At 59.6% G+C, this 23,576-nt stretch overlaps 1 protein-coding gene across 4 annotated transcripts; it reads right to left on the reverse strand.

The window, feature by feature from the left end:
• Positions 1-17,285: 17,285 nt before the first annotated feature.
• On the reverse strand, positions 17,286-21,636 carry RAB7B (RAB7B, member RAS oncogene family). 4 transcript variants are annotated; one of them, XM_056511158.1, is made up of 6 exons: positions 21,394-21,636; positions 20,466-20,527; positions 20,238-20,364; positions 18,850-19,065; positions 18,307-18,432; positions 17,286-17,952 (listed from the first exon to the last, which is right to left on the reverse strand). In XM_056511158.1, the coding sequence occupies exons 2-6, from the start codon at positions 20,516-20,518 to the stop codon at positions 17,863-17,865; spliced, it is 612 nt and encodes a 203-aa protein (XP_056367133.1). In that variant the 5' UTR covers positions 20,519-20,527; positions 21,394-21,636; the 3' UTR covers positions 17,286-17,862. The 4 variants fall into 4 exon arrangements, with proteins under 4 accessions (XP_056367133.1, XP_056367134.1, XP_056367131.1 ...); XM_056511159.1 differs by having other exon boundaries at positions 21,379-21,507; XM_056511156.1 differs by lacking the exon at positions 21,394-21,636 and having other exon boundaries at positions 20,466-20,862.
• Positions 21,637-23,576: the final 1,940 nt, after the last annotated feature.

The raw sequence follows: 23,576 nt of genomic DNA on the forward strand, positions 1-23,576 counted from the left end.
GGGAGAGGGGGAGAATCACTCTGAACTGGGAGGGCTGGGAGGGGAGGGAGGAAGTGGTCAGATATAAAACGAGGATCTCGGTAATTATTTGTGTCTTGTGTATCTAAGTGGGTCATTGCCCAACACAGGAGGAGAAGAGGGGGTGGAAAAAGGTGATTCAGGCAGGAGAATGTATCGAGAAACAACATCCAGGTTGCTGAGAGTTTACAGAGTGATCCGAATGTGCCAGAGCCTCCCCTCCCCTCCCCTGCACTGCTGAAAGTCAGGGCACGCCTGGACATCGAGCCTGGGGACACCAGGATGAGCAAAATGTCACCACGGGCTGGTGAGAGCCCTGGCTGATGCCTTGGAGTGGAGGGCAGGAGAGATTGTAGAGCAGGGCAGGAAGGAAAGGATGATGCAGGAAGCCGAAACTTTGGGGAGAATTGAGGTCAGCAGAATCATTATGCAAATAGCAGCTAATGGATTTAGAAAGGGAGGTCATCAACCCCACTCCTTCAGAGATCACAGGGGCCACAAGAGCTCTGTGCTGTAAAACTGCCCGGCCGTGGGGTGTTGGTGGTGCCAGGGATTTGTGATTCACAGTGTTTGAGATTCCAGCTCTGATCTGCACCCACGGGGCTCGGGAGGGACCCCACGGCTTTGGAGCAAAGAGGAGACTGTGCCTCTCCTGCAGAGCATCCCTGCTGCTCCTTTTCCCCTGGAGAGTCCCCTCCAGGAGCAAGGCTGAGCTTTGCCTTTGGATAACAGCACTCTCAGTGTCCTGGGCTCTTCCCAGTCCCTCATGCCAAAAGCCTGTCTGATGCACAGTCATGGTTTTCCCACGTTTCCCATCATCCTGTGGTTGTTCCCAGCCTTGCTCCCAGCCCCATGGCTCTGCTCAGAATTTCCAGTTCTCTTTGGTGAATATTTTGTAGGTCCAGACTCAGCAACAGCTTCTGAGGGCTGATAAACCCACCCGAGCTCCTGGTGGTCTCTCCATCCCTTCTGCCACCAGGCAGACCCAAGCAGAAATTAAATCCCAGCTCTTTAATGAATTTCCCCCACTAAGCAATCAGGAAAAAATAATAAACAGAGCAGGTATAGAGGGGAAAATATCCCCACGATTAAATTCCATCTTGAGCAAACAGGCTCGTGATGTCAGCGTCTCGGACAGAGTCAAGTTCGTGGCTTGGCTTATCACAGCCTTGCCCTAGATCAAACAGCAGCTTACACCTCTGAGATTTGAGAGTTAAAGAGCACGAGGAGCTGTGGCTGCTCCCTGAACAAAAGGCAAAGGCAGCTGGCCTGGTGCTGGTGGGATGAGCCAGGGCAGGCTGCAGAGCTGGTTTAAGCCCGGAGCAATTCCATGAGTGTGGAGGGGAGAGCACAGTGCCACTCTGCTGCATTGCAGGGACCAGGTTTTTCAAGATCTCTCTTCCAGCATGGAAATAAAGGACAAGGTCTGGGAGAAGAGCTCCAAGTGCTCACAGGTTTTCAGGCAGTGGGTGATGCTCAGAAATGTAAAATTTGACCTCACTGAGTACACAAATGGGATGTGATACTTGGAGCATACAACACATGAGAGCAGAACTGCTCTGCTCCAGCAAGGTGGTGTGGGTGAGCAGCACTGTCCCAGCAGGTCATGAGTGTCCCCTCAGCCCAGCCCTGGCTAATCCCAGCCCTGGCAGTCCCAAACCAGGCTGTGCATGCCAGGCACGGAGCTTTTCTCCCAGTCTGTCCTGCAAACACCCTCCCTGAGCTCTTATCTGCTGTGCCCGTGCTGGTGATAGCCCTGCTTGGGAAGAGGAAAGTCACATTGGCTGCTGTTGATAGGAGCCATTGGCACAAAGCCACTCTGCTGCGCTGACCTAGGCACAGAACAGGAGCCCCAGTCCAAGGAATGAGTCAAAATTCGGTGGGAGAGCCTCTGATCCCTGCCTCAGGTGTGATACAAGGGCCCAAACTGACCCCAGTGCTGGAGATGGACGTTCAAGGAATGAATGTCCCATTCAAGTGGCTGCTTCTTAATTTCAGGGATTAAACATCAGAGCTCTTGAAATAAGTCTCCCTCCTTTGCCTGCCCCCTCTCCATCCCCCTGCTCCTTGCACAAGGCACACCCAGCCCTCTGTGCTGTTTGCTTCAGGACTGGGTTCAGAGGTCCAACCACCTCCCAATCCCGTGTGAATCTCCATCCAAAACAGCCCCTCCCGGCCCCATTGCCCAAGAAAGGGCCATAAAAGCAGCTCCCCCCTGTCCCCAGCCCAGGCCTGCTGGGAGGACACAGGTGCAAGGGTTTGGTTGCAACACCAGGACAAGGTCTTGACTCCTCCAGCGCTGCACCCGCCTGGCTGTGGCTGCAGGTGCCACGGGAGCCCTGGGGCAGCAGGGGAAGGGCTCAGATCCTGCAGGGCAGCAGGGGAAGGGCTCAGATCCCGCAGGGGCAGCAGGGGAAGGGGCCAGATCCTGCAGGGCAGCAGGGGAAGGGCCAGATCCTGCAGAGCCAGCAGGGGAAGGGCCAGATCCTGCAGAGCCAGCAGGGGAAGGGCCCAGATCCTGCAGGGCAGCAGGGGAAGGGCTCAGATCCTGCAGGGCAGCAGGGGAAGGGGCTCAGATCCTGCAGGGGCAGCAGGGGAAGGGCCCAGATCCTGCAGGGCAGCAGGGAAAGGGCCCAGATCCTGCAGGGCAGCAGGGGAAGAGCTCAGATCCTGCAGGGCAGCAGGGGAAGGGGCCAGATCCTGCAGGGGCAGCAGGGGAAGAGCTCAGATCCTGCAGGGCAGCAGGGGAAGGGGCCAGATCCTGCAGGGGCAGCAGGGGAAGGGCCCAGATGCTGCAGAGCCAGCAGGGGAAGGGCCCAGATCCTGCAGGGGCAGCAGGGGAAGGGCCCAGATCCTGCAGGGCAGCAGGGGAAGGGGCCAGATCCTGCAGGGGCAGCAGGGGAAGGGCTCAGATCCTGCAGGGCAGCAGGGGAAGGGCCCAGATCCTGCAGGGCAGCAGGGGAAGGGGCTCAGATCCTGCAGGGGCAGCAGGGGAAGGGGCCAGATCCTGCAGGGCAGCAGGGGAAGGGGCCAGATCCTGCAGGGGCAGCAGGGGAAGGGCCCAGATCCTGCAGGGCAGCAGGGGAAGGGGCTCAGATCCTGCAGGGGCAGCAGGGGAAGGGCTCAGATCCTGCAGGGCAGCAGGGGAAGAGCTCAGATCCTGCAGGGGCAGCAGGGGAAGAGCCAGATCCTGCAGGGGCAGCAGGGGAAGGGCCAGATCCTGCAGAGCCAGCAGGGGAAGGGCTCAGATCCTGCAGGGCAGCAGGGGAAGGGCCCAGATCCTGCAGGGCAGCAGGGGAAGGGCCCAGATCCTGCAGGGGCAGCAGGGGAAGGGCCCAGATCCTGCAGAGCCAGCAGGGGAAGGGGCCAGATCCTGCAGGGCAGCAGGGGAAGGGCTCAGATCCTGCAGGGCAGCAGGGGAAGGGGCCAGATCCTGCAGGGCAGCAGGGGAAGAGCTCAGATCCTGCAGGGCAGCAGGGGAAGGGCCCAGATCCTGCAGGGCAGCAGGGGAAGGGCCCAGATCCTGCAGGGGCAGCAGGAGAAGCCACCAACTACTCCCTGAGACCTGTGTGGCACAGGGGCTGCGCTCTTGGTGCCAGATGTGGCAGTGCCAGATGTGGCAGTGCCAGATGTGGCAGCACCAGGCTCTGCAGCACCAGCTGAGCTCCCCCTCGCCCTCCTGCACACACTCACTCCCCTCTGCCTCTCAGGCCTCTCCAGCCCAGGCAGAGGAGGAGGAGGTTGCTGTCACTCACTCAGCTCAGGTATTTCAGAAGATGTTGTATAATTCACCTCTGCCATCGGGCAGTTCCGCCCCTGCACTCCCTGGTCACTCCCTGGTCACCTCCTGGTGTTGGGAATGTGCCAGGACCGAGTCCAGCTGAGGGACCACACGAGGAACTCACCCCCAAGGCACCCCAGAGTCTTCAGCTGGGCCATTTGGGCACAAATTCTTTTTCACACTTAAAATTTGGCTGATTTCGTTTTGTTTTACTTTTGGCTCTGGATGGCCACAGGCTTCACCTACAAATGAACTGGTTCAGGAAGAAAAGCTGGCAGTGATAAAGACACATCTACAGTCCCACATTTCTGGCATGAGTATTTTGAGGGGAAAAAAAATTCCCAGTAATCTGAGGAGGGGAAAGAAGCAGGGGCAGGGAAGCAGATGTTGTGTTCAGGGGCCTGATGCCATGCACTGAGCACACACATTTGTCCCTGGGCTTTAACCTTTTCTTTACCCATTAGAAATAGAGGAGGAAGACACCAGAAGAGCATATAAATAAATCAGTTATGAAAAACATCCATGCCTCAGAAAAGGCAAAATGCCAGAATCCATAAAGTTCAGTCAAAACTTTGCTGTTCCAGTCAGTTTTCCACGAGGAAGCACCTTGTGATGCTGGTGGAATAAAAGCCAGAGGGAGAAGGGGGTGAGAGGAGGCTCTGATGGAAATTGGGCAGGCATGGAATGGGTCCCACAGTGCAGGGCCAGGAGGAGACATCTCTGCTTCCCTCCAGCTCCCACCTCCCATCCCACTGAGCTGCCCCTCGTCCCCCAGGATCTGCCCTCCCATTCCCACTCCTGTACCTTCACCACAGGCATTAAATCAGTGATTCCTTCTGCTCAGACCCAGTATCTGGAGTGTTAAGCAGGTGATTTCCATCAGGCAGATGTCCCTTTTCTCACTGTGAGTGACCCAGCCCAGCAGGCAGAGCTCTTGTGCTGGGCCGGTGCCAATGTTTGATGTACCACTTCACACGAGTTTCTAACCAAACTAGCTCTGTGCCTGGTAACCAGCATAATAAAATCTGCCAGCTACTGAGGGTGAAGCCGAGGTGTTTGGCTCACAGGGTGTTTGTTAAGTGAAATGTTCATATCCAGCAGCTCGGGCCCTGTGCTTTGCTGTGAGGGGCAAACACTGTGGCACGGGGGATCTGCCCTGCCCTGGCACCAGGGCAGCAAAGCCCAGCTTGGACCCACTTTCCCTCGGGTTTGTTTGGTTTGCCCACTCGTTCCCAACCCCACCCAGCTCTCTGCTGCTGTCAGAGCCTCGTCAGTGCCAGAGCTCTGTGAGGAAGGGCTGGGGCAGGGCAGTGAGCCCATGGCCTGGGGTGCTGTGCTTTGGGGTGTCCATACACCCCACTGAGGTCCTCCAGAACCTTCCCTGCCCTGCTGCCCCCCGGGCTGAGTGTGGCAGAGCAGTGCCTCACCCCAACATCTCAGCCCAGTCCCTGGAAGTGCTGCCCCATCCCCTTCCCATGGAAAAGGCAACTGGGATGGGCAGGAGTGAACTGGAAAGGCATTTAAAGGAAAGAGAAGTGAGACTCTACTGTCCCTCAGAGCCACAGTCTCTGCTCCAAACGTGTCTCTGACACAGACCTTTCAGGAGCAGGTGGGCAAAGCAAATCTGAAGGAATTTAAAAGTTTGCAGCATTCCTGCAGCATCTGCCTGCCCTGCTCGGGGATGCCAGCTGAGAGCTCAGTCCTCCACTGCTCCCAGCCCTGTGGATCCACTCTCAGGGAAGGAAAAACAGAAAAACATCTCTGGGGTCACGCCGTGCATGCTGTCCTGGAGGTGGAGGATGGGATGGCATCTCTGTGCCGGGAATCTCTGACCCGGGGCAGAAACACGGCGTGACCAGGACAAATGTCACTGAGGGACTTATCTGTGAGGGAAAGGAGGACAGGTCCCCAGCTCCAGGTTTAGCCTGCTTACACATAAGGTGTGGACAAAGTTTATCAGGGCAGAGCAGAAAGCATCCCAGCTTGGGAACTGTGGTGTTTCACCATGGAGCCAGACTGAGGGGACATTTCCTCTTGCCTCTGTACGAAGGAACCTGCCCAAACTGGACCTAAACATCCCTTGAGACAGCCCTGGGAGGAGCTGGACACCCTGCACCCGCTGTGACAGGTCTCAGTCTGGGAGCACTCCTCATTCCCAGCTTTAAAATTCCCTCCTAACCCGACTGTGAACACCAGGATGCCCAGAACAGCCAAATCCCCTTTCCTGGGCTGGGTTCCTGTGCTCAACCAGCGCTTCCCAACCACTGCCTGCAGGCACTGGGCTCCACATCCCTTCCCTCCATCCCGGGATGTGCAACACCCAGTTTGGGCTGCAACATCCTCAGTCCCACGCACAGAAAGTTCTGGTCAGAACACGGATCCAGAAACTGAGTGTTTCTCATCTGTCCTATGTCAGGGAAATCCCTCCACACATCTCAGCAGGGACCAGGCAGGATAAGAAGCCAAGATTTATTCCAGCAATAACTAATTCACATTTTTTGGCTCTTCCAGCCTCTCTCTTCGGAATAAATCAAGTTGCTGGATCGTTGGTGTTGTTAATTCCTGAGTAAATCTGCCGCCGTAAATCCCCTTGGCGAAAGGAGGGAGGAAAAGAGAAGGGAGGAAAAGGAAGGGAAAAAAAGAAAAAAGAAAAAAAAGAAGTAGCAGTTCTCCAAATAGTGCGCCTCACACCCATGGCTGTGCAACCGGAATGCAAATCCCCCACGCCCACCCAGACAAAGAGCGCGATTGTTGGAGTTACCTGCGCCCGGAGCGCGGCGTGTGCGGGGCTGCGGATGGGGCAGGAGGTGCAGCGAGGAGCTGTGCGAGGTCTGCGCTCAAAGCTGCAGTGAGTCATTTATAAATCACCTCAGTCAAGGGGACCGAGGGCTGTGCTCGGCGCCTGATTGGCTTGGGGAGGTAATTGCGAGCAGGTACACCCGGGCTAAGCCCAGAGATAGCCCGGGCAGATAAGGGGAGATCAGAAGAGGGAGAAGAGCTTTTTTGGATGTCCCCCCTCACCCCACCCCTCCCCGCTCCGGCCTGATCCCCTCCACGCTCCGGGTGACAATAAGCCATATTCACGGCACCCCGGCCCCCTCCCTCCCCGCCGCGGGCCGGGGGCAGCAGGAGATGCTTTTGTTGGCCTGGGTGGGCAGCGTCTGCCCGGCCCCTGAGCTCCGGCCGACTCTCCGCCCCCGGGGTGGACAATGGGGCGCTTTGTGCCAGCGCCCGACCCCGCGAGGAGGGCTTGGCAGCGGAAAGCAGAGTGTCTCTCATTTCCAGGTTCAAAGGGATGAGAGGAGCGGGGAGGAGAGGGCCAGCCCCGCTGTGTGCCCGGGACAGAGCCCCGGGCTGTGTCCTGTGCGCCCGGCGCGGGGATGCGCGGGGATGCGCGGGGATGCGCTGGGATACGCTGGGATGCGCTGGGCTGGGCTGGGCTGGGCTGGGATGCGCTGGGTTGGGCTGGGCTGGGCTGGGCTGGGCTGGGATGCGCGGGGATGCGCTGGGATACGCTGGGATGCGCGGGGATGCGCTCGGGCTGGGCTGGGCTGGGCTGGGCTGGGCTGGGCTGGGATGCGCTGGGCTGGGCTGGGCTGGGCTGGGATGCGCGGGGATGCGCGGGGATGCGCTGGGATGCGCGGGGATGCGCTGGGATGCGCTGGGCTGGGCTGGGATGCGCGGGGATGCGCTGGGATGCGCTGGGCTGGGCTGGGATGCGCTGGGATGCTCTGGGATGCGCGGGGATGCGCGGGGATGCGCTCGGGCTGGGCTGGGCTGGGCTGGGCTGGGCTGGGCTGGGCTGGGCTGGGCTGGGATGCTCTGGGCTGGGCTGGGCTGGGCTGGGATGCTCTGGGATGCGCTGGGCTGGGCTGGGATGCGCGGGGATACGCGGGGATGCGCTCGGGCTGGGCTGGGCTGGGCTGGGATGCGCTGGGCTGGGATGCGCTGGGCTGGGCTGGGATGCGCTGGGCTGGGATGCGCTGGGATGCGCTCGGGCTGGGCTGGCCTGGGCTGTCCGCGATCGCGGTGCCCGGGCTGCAGCCGCACCTGGGCACGCACAGGGTCTGACAGGTTCTTGTGACACCCCTGGCACGGACAGCGATGAGCGGGGAGGGGCCGGGAGGGGCCGGGAGGGGCCGGGAGGGGCCGGGAGGGAGCTGCAGCTTGGGAGCCACCGCTGACGTGCTGCTCGATGTCCTGGAGCGGGAGGTGCCGGGGGTTTGGAACTGGAAAAGCTCCTGTGGCAGGTCAGGGAGCAGCCAGCTCGGAGCAGGGGACGGGCTCATCCCCTGCTGCCATCGTGTCCAGCCCATGGCAGCACCACTGTGCCAAGCTGGGGCCAGGGTCCTGCTGCTCTTCTCCAGGATCCTGATCTCCTCTCTTCTCCGGGATCCTGATCTCCTCTCGTGTCCAGGCTCCTGGACTCCTCCCCAGGATCCTGATCTCCTCTCCTCCCCAGGATCCTGATCTCCTCTCTTTCTTCTCCAGGCTCCTGGACTCCTCTCCTCTCGCCCCAGAGGGATTTGAGGATGCAGGAGCCAGGTACCAGCCAGGATGCTGCAGGTGATGAGATGGACAGGGACACCAGCACAGAGTGGGACGAGGAATGGGACAGGGACATGTCCCCAGAGGAATTGGCCACCTGCAGGGGGAAGGAAGCTGCAGGGGGTTGTTTGCTGTGGAGGAATTGATCTCTCGTGTTCCCGTTGTCCCCAAGGGCAGCTTGGCACGGGATGTTCACGGGGGTGGCTCTGTGCCCTTCCTCCCCCGGCTGTCACCGGGATGTGCTGCCGCCCCCGAGCGCTGGAAAACGGTGGGAAAAGGGAGCGGGGAGAGAAACAGAAGGGCAGGAACACACGGCTGGGGTGAGGAGAAGGGAAAGGCAGCGGTGTGGCCTTTGCTCTCTCCCTGAGTAAAAATTCCTGGTACCTTGTGCGCGCTCGAGGCATCAGCGGCTATGCCAAGAAAGCTCATCGTATGCAAATCAATCATTGTGTGTGGAGCACGCCAGAGGAACACCCTGCCCCAGGGAAGGGGGCTGATTCATTGCCATCTGACCGACACGGCTAATCATTGCCGAGCAGCTATCCTGTAAATATCATTAATAACTCATATCGAGTGGGTTTTTTTAAAGGACAGCCTGATACACGCGCAGCCCTGTGGGGCAGGAACGCGTGGCACGGCAGCGGGAGCAGCCCACGAGTGTTCCCAGAGGAAAAATCCCGCGAACACGGAGCTCCGGCACCCGCAGGGATCCTGCACCGCGGAAAGAGGGGGAGCAGCATCCTGGAGGATGCTAATTAACATCCAGGGCTAATGTGCAGGGTTAATTAGCTGGGATTTTAATGCCAAAAGGGACTTCTGCCATCAGTAAAGGGCATTTTTCCTAGCGAAGCTCCAATGAAGAAAGACAAAAGGTAAAATTCCAAAGCTGGTTCCTGGCATGAGGGAAACAGGAGCGGCTGGTGCTGCTCATCCTCTCAGCTGCTCTGAGCATCGGGAAGATCAGCAGCGGGATGCCAGGTCCGTGGGAATGCCACTGACCCCTGGCACAGGCAGGAAAACGCTGCCTGGGCACACTGGGACACAAAACCACCCCAAAGTGACTGGCTGGGATGCTGGCAGGGCTGGAGCCCAGCTGGTTGGATTTTTGTCCTCTCAACCTGTGCGAGGTAACTTTTCCACAGGGAATGGTTTACACGAGGTGTCCCTGTCCCTTCCCAGTCCCGGCGTCCCTCCTGCACTGATGGATTCCCTTTTGTTTCCTGCTGCCTGTGGCAGGAGCTGCTATTCCAAAGTCCTGCTGGGTGTGATCAGGATAAAACCAGGTCTTGCCCTGCAAAGAACCCAGCCCTGTGCAGCCACGGATGGTCCTGGGGCATTTCTGGCGTGGGAGGTGCAGTCCTGGTCAAATTCCATTTTCAGTAATTAGAAATACAACTGATTCTGCCTCTTTCTGCTCTGGCCGAGCTCCCCACGTGTGACCCGAGGATGTGGCCACCAACAGAGCATCCAGGATGGTGTGCAGGGCGTGGATGAGTGTCTGGGAAGCACCAGGAAACTGGGGAGCACCGGGACGTGGAAAGGCACCCCAGGGACTCCCCAGGTCAGCCTGGGGTGCAGGGATTGCTGAGCTGGTTATTTCCTGGCCGATAGCAGCATTCCGTGTGCTGGAATGTGTGGATGTGTTTGCAGATGATTAATTTTAGCAGCTACGTGTCACTTAATGGGGGCAATAATTCAGTGGTAATAACTGAGTGGGGGCAGCAGGGCCAGGCAGTGCACGGGCTGGGGAGGACGGGGATGGTTCCCGGGAGATGATGGGAGTGCAGGGAGCCTTCCTCCCTCCATCCTCCCTCCCTGTCCCTCTGCCACGCCCAGAGCTGCAGGGTTTGGGATGGAGGGAGCCTGGGGCTCCATGGGGATCTGGGAGGTGCTGAACGGGGTGGGAGATGCTGGGAGGTTTTGTGCTGTGACACCAGCTGGGCTGTCCTGTCTGTCTGTCTGTCTGTCTGTCCCTTCAGGAGCGTTTCAAATCCCTCAGCCAGGTGGGAAAGCAGAGATCTGGGCTGCCAAATTCCTCCAGGGATGGAGGTGGCCATTCCTGGGGCAGGTGATGGCCATGCCCAGCGCTGCTGGGAGGGTGGCAGGGGGTGGCACTGCTGGTGGCAGTGTCCCAGGCCTGGGCTGGGTGCCACCACCCCGCTGGCAGAGGTGGCTCCGTGGTGCCAGGGCTGGAGCCACAGCTGCCACCTGAAAGGGAACCGCTGGCACTGCCACCAGGAATGAGGAACACTGTGTCCCAAGGGAGGCAGCAGGATTATTTGGATTATTTACAGCCCCAAAACCGAGGCTGGAATGCAGGAAGGCTCAGAGCTGCCCCCGTGGGCGTTGGGGGCCGCTCAGTCTCGGGGTTTGGGAGGGGCTGTGGGGCTCTGGGGTTTGTCTGCTGAGGGATTGCTGCTCACAGCTGCTCAGAGCCTTCCCTGCTGCCTTAGCCCGTGGGGACATCTCCAGAGGCAAGGGAAGGGCACAGAACTGCTGAGCCCGTGTCACTGTGTGTGTCGGTGGGGTCAGCCCTGTCCCGGCCCTTTTCTTCACGGGGGAGCCGCTCCCGGGGCTGCAGCAGCAGGGCAGGCACGGGGACGGCCCCAAACTGAGGGGTTTGTGGGGTAAAACACCCCGGTTTGGGGAGCAGAGGGTGCATCCCCAAACTGAAGGGCTCTTGGGGTAAAACACCCTGGCTTGGGGAGGGCACAGCCCCAAACTGAGGGGTTTGTGGGGTAAAACACCCTGGTTTGGGGAGCAGAGGGCACATCCCCAAATTGAAGGGTTTGTGGGATAAAACACCCTGGCTTGGGGAGGGCACATCCCCAAACTGACGAGTTTGTGGGGTAAAAGTCCCTGGCTTGGGGAGGGCACAGCCCTAAATTGAAGGGTTTTTGGGGTAAGACTACCCTAGTATGGGGAGGGCACATCCCCAAACTGAAGGGTTTGTGGGGTAAGACCACCCTGGCCTGGGGAGCAGAGGGCACATCCCCAATTGAAGGGTTCTTGGGGTAAAACACCCTGGCTTGGGGAGGGCACATCCCCAAACTGAGGGGTTTGTGGGGTAAAATACTCTGGTATGGAGAGGGTACATCCCAAACTGAAGGGTTTGTGGGGTAAAACACCCTGGCTTGGGGAGCAGAGCAGTTCTGGTCTCAGAGCCAACCCCACCGACACAAATTTCTGCCTGGAGCACCACAAGGACCTCAGAGGAGCTGTCACCCCCCAGAAGAGCTGCAGAGAGCACCTGGCGCTGGCTGTGTGTCCTCACCGGGACTGGCCGCTGCTCCCTGACAACCCTCAGGTCACCTTGAGCGAGGGCTGTTATCTTATTTGTAAAATAGGTGTAAGATATCTGCCTTCTCCAGGGGAACTCCGAATGTGCTCAGCGAGGTCTGCCCGAGGCTTAGGGACGCAAGCAGCTCCTGGGGCTGGGTGGGAGCAGCTCCAGCACCAAAAATTCCTGCCCTTGGAGCAGCCCCGAAGCGCTGGGGGCCCCCAGGTCAAGGGGTGCATCCCATTCTCCCGGAATTCAGGCTCCAGGCACTGCCTCCCCCACCCCTCGAGGCTTTCTGCCGCTCTGACCCAGCAGAGTCAACCCAAACCAGGCTTTTTTCCCCTTAAACTGTTGAATTCCTGAGAAGGGAGGTTTTCCAATGTGATAAAAGAAAGGAGGAATTTTCCCTCAAAAAAAAAACCCAAAAACCAACAAGTGGGAAGGTGTGTGGGGAGGAGAACGTGTGGCTTCTCCTCGCTTCCCCCAGCTCTGCCCGAGGCGGAGCAAGGAGGGGAAAGTGAGCAGAAAAAAAAGTGAGTGCAACCCATCACTGCTGCTATGTGCCCTTGGGCAGCTCATTAAGGCCCAAACGCTCGGATGGGAGGGAGATAAAGCCCCAAATGAACCCGCTGATTGTTCGGGGCTCTGAGGTCAGCGCTGCAGAGGAGCTCAGGTGTTGGACGTGAGGAACTGGAGCAGGAGCAGCTCCTGTCGCCCCTGGTCAGAGATCAGCACACAGATTTGAGATGAAAGCGCTGCCTGCTTTGCCTTTTTTAGGAGGTTTTGGAGTTTTAGGAGTGTTGGTTCTGCAGCTGTGGTGTGAGGCCAGGGGGCAGCTCAGCCTGCCCTGAAAGAGTCGGTGGTTAAAGGGCTTTAAAGTGAAATAAAACATTTGGGGTCGGAGGGATGCAGTGTCCAGGTGGGATCTGGTGGGAGAGGATTCCCTGCCCTGAGCCTCACCCAGGGCCTGAGCCAGGCTCTGCCTTCAGCCCCATCCCCGGGGATGCTGCTGATACCAAAACGGGCCAGAACAAACTTCTAACACCATTTGAAGTATTTAATCTTTAAACTCCATCCAGCAAATTGAGAAGATCTGAAAGTGTCTGTGATTTATCACTGATAAATCCTCTCTGCGTGCTGGATCTCAGCCCTGCCGTGTCCCCAGATCCTGCTGGCCACGCCTGGGGGTGGGGACAGGGCTGGGGGGGGAGAGAAGCACCGACATTTGCTGTGGCTGGGTGGGTGGCAAAGCAGAGGGTGAGGGGATGGCTGTGCCTCACACCTGGGCTGACTGTGTGTCCCTTCTGGGGACAGCCACACCTTGGTGGGGACAGCCACACCAACACCATCAGTGTCACCCTGACTGGGGGTGGAACGATGGGGCAGCGACTGAGGAAAGGCAGAGCAGAGATTTGGGTCACCAGGAGAGAGTTTTTGGGAAGAAATCCCAGAGCAGCAGGGCCAGGCCACCACCCTGAGCCCTCCTGAGCAGGGAAGGGACCAGCAGTGCCCTGGTGGCACAGGGAGGCTGCAGAGCCCTGTGCTGACACCTCCAGGGCTGTTTGCTGCCCTGTGGCCCGCTGGCACCACGGGACACAGATAAGGATTTGCGTGATGCTGGGGCTTTGTTTTGCACTCTGACGCCTTGGGAAGGTCACCTGGAACTTTGAACCTCTGCCTTTATCAGGTCCCTTTGAAGTGGCTGAAGCCACTGCATTACTCTCAGCCCCAACTCCAGGTGATTGGGGCTTCTGCTTCCAAACAGGAAAAGTTGGAGGTTATTTTATTCTTTTTGCAGTTTGAAAGTTATTTTCCGGTGCCTATATTTAAATTGTCACATTTCAATAAGAGAATTTAATCCCACCCAGCTCCAGGTGCCACAGCCTGGGCTAGGTGAACATTCAGGGATATGATTTCATGGTGGGCTTGGGCTTGGTGATCTCAGAGGGTTTTCCAACCTAAATTATCCATTCTATGATTCGTGGGCACTGCTGCCCATGCCTGGGATGTGTCTCAGGAAGGAGCAGCTCTCTGCCAGCCCTGCACGGGGGATTTGTGATGGAAACCCAGCCTGTCCTGCCACCCCTGGGACAGCTGGGGCTCAGCAGGGCTGGATCCCCAGGTGACACAGAGAACAGGCTGGAATTTCAGAGCTGAGGGGTGGTGAGGAGCTCTCAGGGGTAACTGAACCTCAGAACACTGAGGCAAACTGAGAATCAGGGATTTAGGGTGAGTGTGAGGTGCCAATTCCTCACATACTGAGGGCAGATCTTGTGCAAGAGGGTTGGGATGGTCCCTGTTTTGTGACCAGCACCAGGTGGGATTTTACTGATTTTTGTCATCTCAATGAGTGAATGGAAACCTGTAGGGACAGCAGAGCTGCTGGGAAGTCTCTGGTTATTAAACAGGGCACTGTGGGCAGGAGGGCTCAGCTTTGGTTCCTCAGCAGTGGCCACAGGCCTGGGTGAGCTCAGGAACTCAGGTGGCTGCTCAGGAACTCACTGAGTCACACAAGGCAAATATTTTCCCCTTTGATTTTCACCCTGAGAAAATCTTGAGCTGACCTTGTTAATCCCACGTGTTGCAAACCTCCCCCTGTCCTTTATCGGGTTTCGGGTGCAGGATAGTGTTACCAGTCTGCACCTCTGGCTACTGCTGCTGCCAGCATCCTGCCTGGCCCCGTGCCACCCTGCTGCCCTCCTGCCCGTCCTGTGCCACCCTGCTGCCCTCCTGCCTGTCCTGTGCCACCCTGCTGCCCTCCTGCCTGCCCTGTGCCACCCTGCTGCCCTCCTGCCTGTCCTGTGCCACCCTGCCCTCTGTGCTGGCCCCGTGCCACCCTGCCCTCCTGCCTGGTCCTGTGCCACCCTGCCCTCTGTGCTGCCCCTGTGCCACCCTGCCCTCCTGCCTGTCCTGTGCCACCCTGCTGCCCTCCTGCCTGTCCTGTGCCACCCTGCTGCCCTCCTGCCTGTCACTGTGCCACCCTGCTGCCCTCCTGCCTGTCCTGTGCCACCCTGCTGCCCTCCTGCCTGTCCTGTGCCACCCTGCTGCCCTCCTGCCTGTCCCTGTGCCACCCTGCCCTCCTGCCTGTCCTGTGCCACCCTGCTGCCCTCCTGCCTGTCCTGTGCCACCCTGCTGCCCTCCTGCCTGTCACTGTGCCACCCTGCTGCCCTCCTGCCTGTCCCTGTGCCACCCTGCTGCCCTGCTGTCCCTGTGCCACCCTGCTGCTCTGCTGTCCCTGTGCCACCCTGCTGCCCTGCTGTCCCTGTGCCACCCTGCCCTCCTGCCTGTCCCTGTGCCACCCTGCTGCCCTCCTGCCTGTCCCTGTGCCACCCTGCTGCCCTCCTGCCTGTCCCTGTGCCACCCTGCTGCTCTGCTGTCCCTGTGCCACCCTGCTGCCCTCCTGCCTGTCCCTGTGCCACCCTGCTGCTCTGCTGTCCCTGTGCCACCCTGCTGCCCTCCTGCCTGTCACTGTGCCACCCTGATGCCCTCCTGCCTGTCCTGTGCCACCCTGCTGCCCTCCTGCCTGTCCTGTGCCACCCTGCTGCTCTGCTGTCCCTGTGCCACCCTGCTGCCCTCCTGCCTGTCCTGTGCCACCCTGCTGCCCTCCTGCCTGTCCCTGTGCCACCCTGCTGCCCTCCTGCCTGTCCTGTGCCACCCTGCTGCCCTCTGTGCTGTCCCTGTGCCACCCTGCTGCCCTCCTGCCTGTCCCAGGGCCACCCTGCTGCCCTCCTGCCTGCCCTGTGCCACCCTGCTGCCCTCCTGCCTGTCCCTGTGCCACCCTGCTGCCCTCCTGCCTGCCCTGTGCCACCCTGCTGCCCTCCTGGCTGTCCTGTGCCACCCTGCTGCCCTCCTGCCTGTCCCTGTGCCACCCTGCTGCCCTCCTGCCCTCCTGCCTGTCCCAGGGCTGCCTGGCCAGCAGGGCTCCCTGCCCAGGAGGGATGGAGGGACAAGAAAAGCTGCAGGGCTGCAGCACAGTGCTGCACATCTGCGAGGTGTGCCAGCCAGGATTCCCACGGGTGGTGATGCTCTGGGCATCCCGGCAGCTCCCGAGGCTGCAGCGTCCTTCAGTCAATTCCGTGTCTGGAACGATGTTCTGTGCGTGCACTGAGTGCTGCCCTGCTCGGTGTGAGAGCCAAGGGCTCTGAGTGCAGCTCAGGGTGTGACCCCAGCCCGTCCTGCCTGGCCCTGTCAGGTGGACCCTGAGCTCCCCCTGCTCCAGCTCCAGCTCCTGCCTCTCACAGGCTCCAGCAGCCACGGAGCCCTGGGCTGGTGCCAGAGGCTGCCCCGGCTCAGGGGACACTCATCCCTCTGAGTGCATTTGTGTGACCTGCTCAGCCCCGGCTGTCCAAACTGCTGCTTTCCGGGTAAAACAGATCAGGTTTTTGTTTGCCAGCGCTGGGAGCTGCTGGGGGAAGGGTGAGACGAGAAACAGCCTCGCTGCTGGCACGGACAGAGCTCACACCGGGTCTGAAGAGCCCCGAGGTGCTGGATGGGGCTGGGGGATGCTGAGTGTGAGGGGGCTCCGGGCAGGCACAGAGCGGGGAAAGGGCGTGCAGAAGGTGGGGAGGAAATAGTTAATGCCCCTCTCGTCCCAATAGGAAGGGACAAATCCTCTCCCCGGCCCGGTGCCCAAATAAACAGGCGGAGGTTGCGTAAGGACGAGGGTGGGAACTCTCCGTTCCTCGGCGGACGGGCGGTCCGGCCCCAGCCCCTGCCCCGGCCCCGGCCCCGGCCCAGCCCCAGCCCCAGCCCCAGCCCCAGCCCCAGCCCCATCCCCATCCCATCCCCAGCCCCAGCTCCATCCCCAGCACCAGCTCCATCCCCATCCCCAGCCCCATCCCAGCCCCAGCCCCATCCCCAGCACCAGCTCCATCCCCATCCCCAGCCCCATCCCAGCCCCAGCCCCATCCCCAGCACCAGCTCCATCCCCATCCCCAGCTCCATCCCCATCCCCAGCCCCATCCCCAGCACCAGCCCCATCCCCAGCCCCAGTCCATCCCCATCCCCATCCCCAGCCCCATCCCCAGCCCCATCCCCAGCCCCAGTCCATCCCCATCCCCAGCCCCATCCCCCCAGCCCCAGCCCCAGCTCCATCCCCATCCCCAGCCCAGCTCCAGCCCCAGCTCTGCAGCCCCCACGCCCCCCCGTGCCCAGCCCTCGCTCCGGTTTCACCTCCCTGAGCCGCCATCCCCTGCCCTGCCGCTGCCACCCAGGGCTGCTGTCCCCAGGGTGTCCCCAGCTCCGGGTGTGCCAGGGCAGCTCTGTGCAGTCGGTCTGGAGGGGTTGGCCGGAGGGCAGGAGGTCCCTGGGAATGTGAGCCCATCCCGGGCAGGGGATGCCGCAGCCCCAGTGGCTCCAGGCTGCTGGATGGATGCAGGAAGGGAAGCGGAGCCGGGCTCTGCTCCCAGCGGGCTCCCTCTGCCGACAGCGAACCCGGCCAGGCCCCACACCCCCTCTGCACACCCCTCTGCACACCCACGTCACTCCTCCTCTCTCTCCCCGAACCAAAATTTACACTGAAAAAAAAATAAAAAAATAAGCCAGACCCAAAATGCGTCCCCCAGCCCTGAGAAGCAGAACAGGCTCAGGGAGGAAAATCTGGAGCCCCCACCCCACCTTCCTGCTGTAGGACCTGGGGAGCGTTTTGCAACACATAGATATAAATAAAAATGAAATATTTAATTTCCTTTAAAAACAAAACAAAACAAAAAAAGGAGTACCCCTGACAAAGTGCTTTTTTGAGAATCCTCCCCAGAAGGCGGGAGGGGGAAGGTGTTTGATGGGGGATATGTGTGAGAGAGGGGAAACTGAGGCACGGAATTGTTGCCTCCACAGTGGTTGGTGCCAGGAGAGCCCTGTGCCAAGGCCACCAGCCCCAATCGTCCCCCAGGCCAGTCCACCCCCACCCTGAGAGCCGCGGGGCCACCAGGCTGTGCCCTGGGAAGGGTCACCCGCGGTGCCAGCGGGGGCACTGCCCGCCTGCCTGGCACTGTCACCGCAGGGACATCGCCGCTCGGTGCCAGGGCAGCAGATCGAGGGGACAGGGCTCGGTGGCACTGGGCGGCTGGGGGAGCAGCTGCAGAGCCGTGGCAAGCAGCAGATCCCGGCATGTGCAGCCCCTGGTGTGCCCAGCGGTGCCAGTCCCGTGCCAGCCCCGTGCCAGGCGGGGGTGGGCAGCGGGCACGGACCCCGGGCAGGGCTCCGGCCGTGGGATCGGCATCCAGCGGCTCCGGGCTCAGCAGCAGCTCTGCTTGGGCTGCTTGGGCTTGTCGTTGGGAGTGAGCTTGATGGAGTCGGTTAAATAACTCTCAAAAATCCCTTTGTACTGGAAAAAAGCGGAGAAGGGGAAGGATGAGTGGCGGCAGCTCAGAGCCTGAGCGGCCCCGCGGAGCGCTGGGGCTCAGCCCTGACCTGTGATTAAAGGCAAAATGCAGGGAAAAGCCACCCAGCGCAGGGCTTGGGGACACCAGTGTCCCGTGGCACGGCCGCTAGAGGACAGTGCTGGCGCGCTGCGGGTGCCACACGCTCCCATCGCCGTGCCAGAAGGAATTTAGGATCAGACGCTGCCGCGTTCTCACTGCCCGGGCTCTCCGCTGCTGCAGGAGCTGCTCCGCGGGAGGATCTGCGGCACAGCCCGTTCCCTCCCCAGCCCCCCAGCTCGGAGCTGCAGGGTGCTCACCGTGCTCAGCGCCTGCTTCGCCAGGGTCTCGAAAGCCTCAGCCACGTTGATGTCGTTCTTGGCACTGACCTCGAAATACGGGATGTCCTTCTCCTTGCACCAGGCTGAGGCCGTTTCCTTGGGCACCTGTGGGGTGGGGGATGGAGCCACAGCTCAGGGATGCGACAGGGGACGCTCCTCACACAGCTGGCAGTGCCTGAGGCCGGCATTCCTGCCTCTGCTGGGGACAGTCTCTGGAGGATGTTGCTCATCCCCTCCAAGAGTCCTGGGGGAGGTGGCAGCTCCTTGCCTGGAGCTCTGGTTTTTTGAGGAGAGGGAAAAAGTTGGTTCTGAGTTTAAGAATCAGCCCTCAAAAGCCCTTTGGACCCTACAGCATCCCAACAATAACATAATGGAATTATTTAGGTTGGAAAAGATCTTCAAGATCACAAGTCCAGCCATTAACCCAGCACTAAACCATGTCCCCAGGTGCCACACCTTTACAACTTTTAAATCCCTGCGGGGATGGTGACTCCAGCGCTGCTCTCCCTCCTCCACCCTTACCTGCCGGTCACTGAGGTCTATCTTGTTCCCCAGCACGACCATGGGGAAATCCTGCTCCCTGGGAATGACCTTGTCCAGGAAATCATCTCTCCAGTTGTCCAGGGCCTCGAAGGACTCCCTGTCTGTCACGTCGAAGGCGAGCATGCAGCCGTCCGAGCCCTTGTAGAAGGTCGAGACCATGGACCGGAACCGCTCCTGTCCCCCCGTGTCCCAGATCTGCGGCAGAGGGGGCACAGATGAACACACAACGTGAGCAGGGTGGGTGCTGCAGCCCAGAGAGTGCTGAGCCCCCAGAATCCCTGCGGGATTCCAGTGCTGAAAATCAGCTCTGAAAATCGGGGTCTCAAAATCGGGCTCTGAAAATCAGGCTCCCAAAATCAGCTTTGAAAATCGGCCTCCCAAAATTACCTCTGAAAATCAGGCTCTGAAAATGGGGGTCCCAAAATCAGCTTTGAAAATCACTCTCTCAAAATTAGCTCTGAAAACCAGCTCTGAAAATCAGGCTCTGAAAATCGGGGTCTCAAAATCAGGCTCTGAAAATCGGGCTCTGAAAATCAGGCTCCCAAAATCAGCTTTGAAAATCGGCCTCCCAAAATTACCTCTGAAAATCAGGCTCTGAAAATGGGGGTCCCAAAATCAGCTTTGAAAATCACTCTCTCAAAATTAGCTCTGAAAACCAGCTCTGAAAATCAGGCTCTGAAAATCGGGGTCTCAAAATCAGGCTCTGAAAATCGGGCTCAGAAAATCGGGCTCTGAAAATTGGGCTCCCAAAATCAGCACTGAAAATCGGTCTCCCAAAATTAACTCTGAAAACCAGCTCTGAAAATCAGGCTCTGAAAATCGGGGTCTCAAAATCAGCTTTGAAAATCGGCCTCCCAAAATTAGCTCTGAAAATCAGCTCTGAAAATCGGAGTCTCAAAATCAGGCTATGAAAATCAGGCTCTGAAAATCAGTCTCTGAAAATCGGGGTCCCAAAATCAGCTTTGAAAACCGGGGTCTCAAAATCAGCTCTGAAAATCAGCACTGAAAATCGGGTTCTCAAAATCAGCTCTGAAAATCAGGCTCATAAAATCAGGCTCAAAAGTCAGGCTCTGAAAATCAGTCTCTGAAAATCGGGGTCTCAAAATCAGCTCTGAAAATCAGGCTCATAAAATCAGGCTCTGAAAATCAGGCTCTGAAAATCAGTCTCTGAAAATCGGGCTCTGAAAATTTGGGTCCCAAAATCAGCTTTGAAAATCGGGTTCTCAAAATTAGCTCTGAAAAATCAGGCTCTGAAAATCACCTCTGAAAATCGGGCTCTGCACATCCAGCCCCGTTGTCACTTGGGCACAGCAGGCTGGGGCGGTGCCCTGGGGCCGGGGTGGGCAGTGCCAGCTCTCCCAGCTCACCTGCAGCTTCAGGGGGGTGCTGTCCACGGCCAGGACCTTGGTGAGGATGCTGGCGCCCAGCGTGGTGCGGTAATCCTCGTAGAACGTCTTGTGCACGTACTGGTGCAGCAGGGAGGTCTTGCCCACGCTGGGGACGAGGAAAGGGGCACTGCTGAGGCTCTGGTCACCCACGGCAGGGGCAGGGGGCACCCAGCACGCTCGGGGACTTCCCTCCCTCCAGCTCCTTACCCCAGAGCTCCGATGATGATGATCTTCAGATCCACCTTCTTGCTGGGATCCATGGACGGGCCCTGCGGGATGTGGGGATGGCTCTGCGACAGCCCTCGCTCCTGTCCCTGCTGCCGCCCTCCCACTGTGTCCTCACCGTGACAGCACCATGCCAACACTCGTGTCCCAGGCACGGTGGGCACAGAAATCCCCCCCATGCCAAAAATCCAGCCCAGGTCCCGCCCGCGCCGCGCTCCCCAGCAGCCGGAGCACGCCCGGACTCGCCGGTTCATCACCATTCAAAGCTGCTGGGAGCCACTTCCCTGCTGCTGCCACCCCCTCTCCAGAGCAGTCCCTCCCCCTAGGCCTGGCACACGCGCCTGGGGTCCTGCCGAAAATTAAATTTATTGAAGAAGACCCCAGCCGGGCGGAATTCCTTGGTGCCTCAAGCATCCCCGCCCAGGATCACCCCGAAATCTCCCCCCAGGACGTGTCCCCATTATGTCCCAGTGTCCCCACATGCTCTGAGCCTGGTCAGGATCCCTGAAACCCCCTCCCCAGATGGCATCAGCATCCTCCAGCAGCTCCAGCAGCCTCATCCCCAGGGCAGCCTCATCCACGGCCGGGCCAGGCACGGATGGAAACGCTGGCAGCCCCATCCCTGCATTTTTCCCCGATGCGCTGGCCAGCCCTGCGCCATTCCCGCGTGGAACAGCAGCGGGAGCTGCCAGCGGTGGCTCCGGGCCCCCCTGCCCCCGGCGGGCAGCATCCTCGGCACAGGCGCACGCAAACTTCCCAGCCCTCTCGCCAGCTTTTTTTTTTTTTTTTTTTTTTTTTTTTGGGTTGGGGGAAGCCAGATGTTTTGAAGCTCAAAATGGAGTTTTCCCTCGCTGTTGCTCCGCGGGTCTGGGCTGTCCCGGGGGGACTCACTCACCTGCCCAGCGCTCACCTGCGCAGCGCTCCCCGGCGGGGCGGCCGCGGCTCCGGGCCCGTGCAGCGGCCCGGGGAGGGGAGAGGCGAGGGAGGAGGATCCGGGGGAGGGAGGCCGGTCCCTGCCCTGCCGGGGAAGCGGCTGCGAGCCCCGTCCGTGACATCAGCACAAAGGGGCCGAGATCCCGCCGGGGCTGCGGGAGCCGCGGGCGGGCGCTGGGGTGTCCGTGGATTTTCCCTCCGTTCCGGGGCTCCGCTGCTGGAATTTGGGATTTCATTTTGGCCTCTCCTCTGGCTCAGAATCCGCTCGGTTCCTTTCTGCCACCTCCATGGGGCCCTGTGTCCGCTGGGGAATTATCGAGGGATGAGGACAAAAGCCGGGCGGGCTGTGGGCAGCATCCCCGGAGCCATCCCGGACTTTGCCCTGATACCCTGGGATGGGATAAACGGATTTGGGGACGGGTGAGGAGGGGCTGGGATCCCTCTGAGGAGCTCTGCGTGGCTTCGTCTCCTTTTCCAGGCAGGAGAGGGGCCGGGTGGGAATCGGGAGCATTTCCAGCCCCTCGGTGTCACATCCCCGCAGCCCCCAGCCCCCACAGGCAGCACGGGCACCCCAGAAACACCCCAAAGAGAGGGGACAGAGCTGGTGACGTCTGCAGAAGGATGTGTTCGATCAGTAAATGGGATTTGGGGATCTCAGCTGCAATCCCAGCACCAGGAGGGTGCCCAGGGTTCTTTGAGTGGGAAAACCTGCTTGGCCACGGCTGCACAGGCAGAGCTGTGCCTCCCAACGTGCAGGGGCAGGTCCCGTGCCTCTGCCAAGCGTTCTGGGGCAGCTGGGCTTTGCACTGGGAGCGGGGTGTCCCTCATCTGTTACTGGTGTGCCCCCTGCCCAGGTCTTGGGATGCCTCCAAGACTTTTGCTTTTGCTTTTCTACTTCCAGCATTTTTGTAGATTTTTTTTCTCCTTGCAGACCCTGATGGGATCTCAGGGAGGATCACTTCACTCAGCAGAACAAACCCTCCTCCCCCTCTTCTCCAGGTGCAATTTTGGGACCTGTCTGGCCAGAAAAATCTGGTTTTCCCCCCAGAGGGCAGGTGCTGGGAGGAGCTGGGCTGAGGCTGGAGAACCTGCCTCAGTGGTGGGTAAAAGGCTGAGGTTTCCCTGGGGCAGCTCTCTCCTAATCCCTGTTTTCAGCCCTTTTCCACCATCCTGCTTCACCTTTGCTCTTGCAGAGAGAATTTATTGTTCAAGCTGCCCCCACAACAACTTCTGCCCTGGTTCCTCTGGCGTGTCCCTGGTGGGATGGGGATTGCTCACCCTATCAGATGATCAAAGCCTCTCCACGCTGCTGGCACTGGGGTTTGTGGTCAATCCCAAAGTGCAGCTGGTGCCCAGGGCCACTTCTGCTTTTGGCCAGGGGGGCTGTACCCACAGGGTACATCAGCCTCAGCTCTGGCTTTTGTTTGATTTCACTGGAAAAGGGGTTTTCCCAAAGCTCCTGCTCTCCTAATGCCCCTGGGCTGAGGTTGTGCCTGTGTGAAGGCAGTGGGAGAGTGCTGGGGAGGAGGTGATGGCCAAGGCATCTCCCAGCAGCTCCAGCGACCACAGCTTCAGTCCCGTCCTGCTGCTGCCCCACGTCAGCTATTCTGAGGAAAAGGCGTGGGCTCTGTGGCCTGTGACAGTGAGGAAGGTGACAAAAGCCAGGCTGGGGCTGACACAGCTGGGGGAAAGGCTCGTGGGGACAAGGGGAGGACGGGCTGTGCCCTGCAGGGCTGTGGGACTGAGGGAAAGGGAAGGAAGCAAAGGGCATCCAAGTGTTCCCTGGGTTGTTCAGCCTCCTGGAGGGCAGCAGGGTCGCTCTTTATTGGGATTTTTTCTTTATTGCATTTGTTTGAGCAACTCCCTGCCAGAACCTCTCAGGAGGGCTCTGAGATCCCAAAACCACAGCCCCAGAGCAGTCCTGGGCAGCTGCAGGCCAGGCCAGCTCTCACTGCCAGCTGCTCTTTGGGGACACTGGTGGCCCCTGTCATGCTGGGGGAGCTCAATGCTCCCCCCCAGCCCCACCTGGGCTTGTGCTCAGCAGCACCTTGGCGTGCTAAGGGTTAAGGTGGAAGAGGGACAGGAGACCTTTGTCCAACTGCCCCAGCACCTTATCTGGGACTGCAGCAGGGGTGAAGTCAACACAGGAAACGTCAGCGA

Source organism: Oenanthe melanoleuca, chromosome 26, assembly GCF_029582105.1.
Source record: "Oenanthe melanoleuca isolate GR-GAL-2019-014 chromosome 26, OMel1.0, whole genome shotgun sequence".
In the NCBI taxonomy this organism is placed as follows: Eukaryota; Metazoa; Chordata; class Aves; order Passeriformes; family Muscicapidae; genus Oenanthe; species Oenanthe melanoleuca.